Source organism: Haliaeetus leucocephalus, unplaced genomic scaffold, assembly GCF_000737465.1.
Source record: "Haliaeetus leucocephalus isolate CR32 unplaced genomic scaffold, Haliaeetus_leucocephalus-4.0 Scaffold992, whole genome shotgun sequence".
Taxonomy (NCBI): domain Eukaryota; kingdom Metazoa; phylum Chordata; class Aves; order Accipitriformes; family Accipitridae; genus Haliaeetus; species Haliaeetus leucocephalus.
Genome location: NW_010973428.1, coordinates 784730 through 792583, shown reverse-complemented (window position 1 = coordinate 792583; position 7854 = coordinate 784730). Strand labels below are relative to the sequence as shown.

Below are 7854 nucleotides of genomic sequence, written 5' to 3'. Positions count from 1 at the left end.
GGGCAGGGAAGGCGCGGGAAGGGTGTGTGGGGGGGTGTCGCTGGTTGGGAGGGGGACAGAGGTAGAGCTACTGCGTTCTCTAACTTACTGGGGGCGGAGCGTTGATGTTTGTTTGTTTTTTCCAGTCAATATTTTGCTTCTTGTCCGTCGCGGGCGCTGGTGGGGAGATGGTAGTGGAGAAAGCGGGCTCAGGCCCCTCAAAGCCCGTAGGTGACAGGTGTCCCCAGCAGCAGGAGCCCCTGGGGCACGCGAAGAAAAGCAAGCAGCAGGTCTCCGACGGATTCACTGTTAAAGCCATGATGAAAAACACTGTGGTATGTTTGCTGCTAGTATAGAGGTGATGTTAATTAATTTACTCTCACGTGTCCAGGAAGCATAGCCAGTTAGAGCTGGCGACAAAGAATGTCAGGAAGGTGCGTGAGTTGCTAAAACGTTATCTGGAGTTTGTTGGTTGCTGAAATTACCTTCAGGCTTTACAGAAATATTATCATAAGGTAACTCTGTGCCTGTGGAAATTGTGATGCTTTGCTTCCAAGCGTATTGCTTTGGTGCCACAATTTTTCTGTATTGTTTTGTATGGGCAATGCACATTCTGTTAAACTGTCAGCCTGTAGAATTGTGTGCAAGACTTACTACCTCACATCTAGCAAAATGCTGTCAAATGATACTGTAGTATTATTTGAAAGCGTTTTCATATACTGGCACAGTGTGGTATAAATTTCACACGAACATCACGTAGGAGGGCAAACATCTGGAAAATACATTCAGTTTTAAAATAAGCTTGAAAAATAATAAAAAACTTCCACATGGTATAAGAGAATACTAAACTCATAGCAGACATCAGTTCTCCAACTCATAGTTCAAAGACAAAGAGGAGTTGATCCAGCAAGCTTCACTTTCAGTAACAGTCCCATTTTGTAACTAATTTAGAGCTATGTGAGTGAAAATACTAGGATAAAGGCTTTTCAAATTGCTTTATATTGTTTTATTTTTCTACTTTTGTCAGATTTTAGGACTAAAAAAAGCTTCAGCTAGTACAGGGTGCAAATGTTTAACATGTAAGTGGATGAGCTAATAGGAGCACACATTTGTGTTTGAAGTCCTGAATGGTGTTTTTCTTTATTTGGACACAGTTCAAGGTGTTAGCAAAGTCTTGTGTTCTCAAGGGTTTTTTTAATTCTATATGTTCTTCTGACAACAGTTAGGAAATACATTGTTTCCCCTTGTTTTGCTGAAACAGTCTTCCTGGAGCAGTCTCTCTGGACTTGTTATCTGTAAGAGCATCCTCTTAAAAACCCAAACAAGTCCATCTTTAAACAAATTTTAAATGGAGTAGAAATTGTTTACATTAAAAATTTTCTCCTTTTTAGTAAAACTAAAACATGTTTCACCTTAGTGGGAAAAATACAAGGTGAAAACAACCAAAAAACCCTTTTGTGTTAAAGATTGTTTGGTTTGGTTGCTTTTAATTCTAGAGATGTGTGGAATAGGCTATAACACTTCAGGGAGTATAAGGATTAATTTTTAAAAGGCATTTCCTCTTCTCTGGACAAAATTCAAGTCGTGGATGTTTGCACATATTTGTTTATACCCTAATATGTAAAAGATGCTTCGTTTTTTGTAGAAGAATCAGCTGTTTCAGTGGAGTTTGAGAAATACATATTTAATTTTAAAAAAGGAGCTTTGACTTCTGAACATAACTAGCTATGAGTTTAATCAGAATTTAAGTTTTCTTTTAAATATTCATAGGGTTTTAACATTCATGGCTGCAATTCTAACTTCCTAAACATTAACAGAATGTTAAATCATGTGGTACTGTCATTAAGCAACAGCAAACAGGTAAGTCTGCTGCCTTTGGAGCCACTCATTGAATCATGGAAATGATAGGGTTTTGGCATGGACCTCTGGAGATCATCTAACCCAACTTCCCATTTGAAGTGGGCCTGTCACTAGCACTCAATCAGGTCAGTCATGGGTTTTCCTAGTTAAGCTGTGAAATCCTCCAACATCAGAGATTCCCTGACCTCTCCCGGCAACCTGTTTTGTTGCTGCCCTGCCTGCCTGCCCGCCCTCCTGCCTGCCTCCTTGGCACCCTGTCATAGGTAGGGTTAACAGTGTTCTGACCCACTCCACAGGTTCTGCTCATAAGTGGGTAGCAAGCAGTGAAACCGTTAGAGGTCCTGGAAGATTCATAGTGCTGTATTTTTCAAAAGCTTCAAGTGGGGACAGACAGTCACTGAAATAATTTCCAGTCAGTGTGCAAAAAGTCAGGATAGAGTAAGGAATATCTCACTGCCACTCTGTCTGTGCAGAAGTGGGTGTCCCTTTTCTCTTTTCCAACAACTGGTTAAATGGAGCTTCAGATTTATTAACTACTCACTTGTCAAAGGCTGACATCATTGATGAAGTTCTCATGGAAGGCTTAGGAGTTGACTGGAGGGTTGAAAACACAGCAGGTAAATATAGTTCAGACATGGTAATTCTTCTTGTTAACAGCATGACAAGGCACAGGGTTGTCAGCAACGTGTTCAGCATCTCCAGGTTAAACAACTAGGTACAGATTAATAGCGTTTGCTGCAAGCATGCAGTGAGTCTAAAACTCTTAGCATGGAGTCTAACAGATTACCATTATGCATATATGACTGTAAATATTGTAGTAAAGGGTCCAGAATTCTTTGATGATGCTTGTGCAAAGAGCGTTTTACTAAGCTATTCTTCATGAAAGTTGCTAGATAAAGTTTTCTTCCCAAGTCTGCTTTCATAGCCAGTAGTAAGTACAGAAACTAAGTACATACAGTATTCAAGACTTTTCTCAGCTCTGGCTAAATCTAAAATTTACTTATTGAAATACATTTCTTAATAACTATTCATGGAAAAAATTGTTCCTGAACTGAAGAAGGTGTTTTGGTTTGTTTTATGTTATTCCAAAACTGTAATTCATATAGCAGTTTAGATTAAGAGCAACGTTCAATAACGGTCTTCTGCACTAACAAGCTAGATACTATGACATTTACATTTTATTTGTTTTGTCCTCCAAGTGGAATCAAGAATGCCATGTTAAGTGCTCATGCTTCACATGTACTGCATGGGTAGAATTAGGAATATAATTAAAAATTAATATACAGACTAGCAAGTAGAAGAGTGTCTGTACGTGAATGTGGACAGCAGGAAGATACCTCTGTTCACTTCTGATCCCCTCCAAATTGTTATGTTTCCTATTTTCTGCAACTGTGCATGAGAGAATGAAGTGTTAGTGTCCCCCTTTTCTGTAATAAACTAGTGGTAAAAGCACTTTTTCAAGGAGAGGATTCATTTTACTACTTAAAGGGAACTGTAGAAAGGGAATTCCAGTCTATCTCCTAACTTTTAAAAGATTCTTAACCAACAAGTTACAAGACTGCTGAGGTGAAAAAGATCTGAGGGAAAAGTGTCTACAAGTCCTTTCAAAGTGTTGTTACTGTGCTGCAAAGAGTTAGGACTCATAGGGCTAGAAAGTGGCAAGGTAGGAAACTCACTAGACAATATGTTTTAGTGCATACATCATTCATGCAGGAGTTTTGGAAGCTTTGTTTTTTGGAATTTTATGTCCATCATTTCTTGCTAAAATGTATCTGATGGTTTTGGAGTAGAACTGGAACTTAAGACATCCCCTCCTGAGTGCTGAGCCAATAAAGCTATGAAAGGATGTTCTTTTTTTTTTTTTTTTTTTTTGTTTTGCCTGAACTTTGAATTCGTTACTACAAAATGGCAGAGCTTCAGCAGGAAAGGAGTTTATCTTTCCTTTACAGGTTCTCCTTTAGTAACACTATTACCAGATAAGTTGAAGTATCCTTCTGCAGCACGTGAATTTGAACTCTTCTGGCCAGAGTACTGAATTCAGATTTTCTTTCTGGCTTAGTGTGTAAACCAGTAGGTTTTATATAGAAAATATCACTATTACATCCATCTGTGTTCCATGAAATCAGTCAGAAACTGCTGCTGGTAATGGGCCACATACAGCCTATGTGTAAGGGATAAAGTGAGAAAATCTGCTAGATGGCCTTATAAGGGTAGCGATCCTAAGAATTGTTTTGTCCCTGGATTTCAAAAACCAAAGCAGAGGTATTCAACTGGGGAGAGTCTTAGCTATATGCAGAAGCACAGCTCCCATCTCCTAAAAGAAGTGTAATTGCTTATGTCCTGATTTCAGCTGGGATGGAGTTAATTAATTGTCTTCCTAGTAGCTGGTACAGTATTATGTTTTTGAGTTACCTATGAGAAGAATGTTGATAACACTGATGTTTTCAGTTGTTGCTAAGTAATGTTTAGTCTAAAATCAAGGATTTTTCAGCTTCTGATGCCCAGCCAGCAAGAAAGCTGGGGGGGCACAAGAAGTTGGGAGGGGACACAGCCAGGGCAGCTGACCCAAAGTGGCCAACGGGGTATTCCAGACCATGGGACGTCACATCTAGTATAGGAACCGGGGGGAGTGGGGGGGGGGGGATTGCCGCTCGGGAACTAATGGGGCGTTGGTTGGCAGGTGGTGAGCAATTGCACTGTGTATCACTTGCATATTCCAATCTTTTTATTATTACTATTGTCATTTTATTAGTGTTATCATTATTAGTTTCTTCTTCTCTGTTCTATTAAACTGTTCTTATCTCAACCCACGAGTTTTACTTCTTTTCCTGATTTTCTCCCCCATCCCACTGGCTGGGGGGGAAGTGAGTGAGCGGCTGCGTGGGGCTTAGTTGCCAACTGGGGTTAAACCGCGACAGCTTCTAAGCAGAAAAAAATGTTATATAGATTGCATTTCTGGATTTTCATCCCTCTGTTCTTCATTTAGGAGTCTACAGTCTCTATGTATTAGAATGAGTTCTCAATCTTGGTTTAAGCTCCTGTTTCAAGCCATTATCAGTAATGTGTGTTGTGAAGGACTTTCTTACCCTTTACCCTTGATAATAACTCATAGCAAGGGTTTCATTTTAACCATAGAGATAATGTGATTTGTTTACATTCTGAAAATTGTGATTTGACATTCTGTTTATATTCATCCACATTGTGTAACTAAAACTTGTTAGTTACCTTGTAGCAGTAACAGTTTCTGATCTGAATTTAAGGCTACAGGAAAGCATTGTTTACCAGAAAAAAGTTTACCTTTCTATTAAAATAGCTAATTTATTGGAAAAGGCAGTACATTTTGGGGCAAGTAGATGTCAAATTAAAGGAATATTTTGATAAATGATTATTGGGCAGTAGTACATCCATCTTGGAGGAACCGCTACAATTTAACAATAGAAATTTTGTACAATCTATGAGTATGCTTTAGTGAACACTGTGGGTCAATTTAAACTGTCAGTGCTCTGGAAGGCAGTCCTATCTTCTTCCTGTTTCAGGCTGTTTATTACTGCTGCCCCTTATTGTGCCCGTATTTGTACAATGTTGGCTGGTCAGGGAACTGATCCTGCTGAAAAATACTCCAGCCTGTTTAAGCTAAGTGTTGAACTGCAGTCTTTGGGGTTGAGGCAAGCGAAGCTCATGCTACCACGAGGCTCCTCTGTCCTACCCTTCCTCCTGTCCTGACTGCATGCTTCCGTCCCCTCTTTTGCATTTACATTGGTGTTTCTTGCAACTACAGAGGAGGTTGGATCAGTGTTAACACCTGTTAATGTATGCAAGGAGAAGGGGAAACAGGAATATGTTGTCAGCACAAGCTGTGTGGGTGGGAATGTCCTTCTCAGCAACATCACAGTCTTAATTAATTTAAAACCACCTATGAAACTGCATTCTAGCAGAGTGATTCCACAAGCACTTAAAGCAGCATAAACTTGCACCACAATTGAAAGGTGTGGTTTTCATCCCTGGACATTTATTTGCGCAATATAAACTTTTGCATGGCCGTGCAGTGAACTAGACTGGGGTCCTGGTTAAACCTAGATTAAAAGCAGCTCAGCATTTTCTTTCACAGCAGTGCAGACTTGACATACAGTTTGGTAACAGTGTAAGCTAACAAAAGTTGTGCCTGCTACAGCCCTGCCTGCTTCTGCCGCATATTTGTACCTCCTCTTTTGTGGCAACACACAGTCATGCAACTGAATTGATGAGGCACTTCAATTGCATTAGATCCAGACATGAAAAGCTTCAATGCAGGGAGGTTTTTATTTTCCCTCATAAAGTTATGTTCCTTTCCAATTCCATGCTTGTTTTTACTGTAATGACCACATTGATAGTATAATGTAAAAGCAGAATACACAGGAAAAATACTAATGCTTAAGGTCATAATGTCTTCTAAAAGTCTGTATTTCATATTATGTTTTCCAGCTATAACTTACATAGCTTAATTATACTGCTCTTGTTATTTTAAAATACTTTAAAATCAGCCCTTAATTTTTGCAAATGTGGGGAAAGGTTGATATTGTTCTTAGCTGCAGTGCTAAGATTATAAGATTTGTTTAATATCCTCAGGCATGAAGAAATCATGCTGTTTCATTTATGAAAATCTGTTACACACTTGAATCTTCAGTAAATCTTTTTTTTATAATTCAGTCATATGACTTAAAATGGATAATAAGTAAATTATCAGTTAGACTCCATTTCATGTTTTTGATCGACATTTCTTGTTGTCTTAAATCACTTCATTTGGTTCACGATATTTTATGTAGAAAAAGACCTTGGAAGGTTTTAAACTTCATACCTAGAGGAGGTAAATGCAAATTGATTTTAAAACATTATGACAGTGTTGTTTCAAGATTCACTCTACTAATCAGTTTTTTATGAACTAATGAATAAAATATTCTAACTGGAGACAATTACAGAGATAGTTGTCAAATTCTGTCAATTCTTGCACTGGAATGAAACTATTTTAAACTTTGCCAACCAAAACTAATATCAAAGAGCAAATGTCGGACTAAATTTTTTTAAGTATATGAGAGAAAAGGTCTTACTTGTTTACAGATTTCATACAAGTTAAAATCCCAGAGTGGTCTGAGTATGTGGATATCTTTGTCTGGTGTTTCACTGAATGAAGTGGGCATTTTTCAGTTTTCAGATGTTTGACTGCAAGCATAGGAATTCAGAACAAAGTATTAGAAAATAGTTAATAACAATAGTCTCAGAACAAGATTTTAAGCTGTCAACTTGCTGAGTAGAGAATTATCTAATGTCATCATTTCCCACATGCAGCTGGGCACGTCTCTAGAGCTAGCCAATAGAAAATGTGAAAGTGATTAGTTAGAAAGCATCTGCCATACACCTTTCTCAGCACCCAGACTCCAGAACAGTTTCCAAAGGACATATGTAAGTATGCTTTCTTTCAACTTGATATCATTTATTCTAGCTAGGAAAAATCCTGGCTTCCATGTAGGCTTCAGCCTTTATCTTAGTCTTCTCCCTGTTAGTTGCCAGGGGATGCTATAGGATACCTGGAGTGAGTTCAGCGAGGAGCCATCAAGACAGGGTGCTGGAGCACGTGTTCCATGATGAGAGGCTGAGGGAACTGTATTTTTTTCAGCCTGGAGAAGAGAAAGCTCCCAAGGTACCTAATGCTATCAGGTCCTAACAGACCTAATGGCCCAACAGCTATGAGGCTGTCAGGAAGATAGAGCCAGTCTGTTCACTCTAGTGAATGATGGGAGGACAGAAGATGTGAGTTGAAATGAGGTGTTCAGGATGGTGAGAAGCTTTTTCACCATGAGAATAGTCAAGCACAGCATCGGGTTTCCCAGAGCTGTACAGGCTCCCTGGAGGTTTTCAAGACCCAAATGGAAAAAGCCCTGAGCAACCTGGTCTGTTCTCAGACATAATGCTGCTTAGAGAAGGAGGTTGGACTGGAGACTTCCTGAGGTCATTTCCAACCTGAGTTTTCCCATGATTCTA

General features: G+C 39.1%; 1 protein-coding gene across 2 annotated transcripts in view; it reads left to right on the top strand.

Annotated features, from left to right (window-relative positions):
• Positions 1-154: 154 nt before the first annotated feature.
• PACRG (PARK2 co-regulated) overlaps positions 155-7854 on the top strand; it is a 256042-nt gene continuing 248342 nt past the window's right edge. The window contains exon 1 of one of the 2 annotated variants that reach the window (XM_010584479.1): positions 155-314. In XM_010584479.1, the coding sequence (XP_010582781.1) occupies positions 168-314 (147 nt within the window). In that variant the 5' untranslated portion in view covers positions 155-167. The remainder of the gene's footprint in view (positions 315-7854) is intronic. The other variant, XM_010584478.1, reaches the window with a different exon arrangement.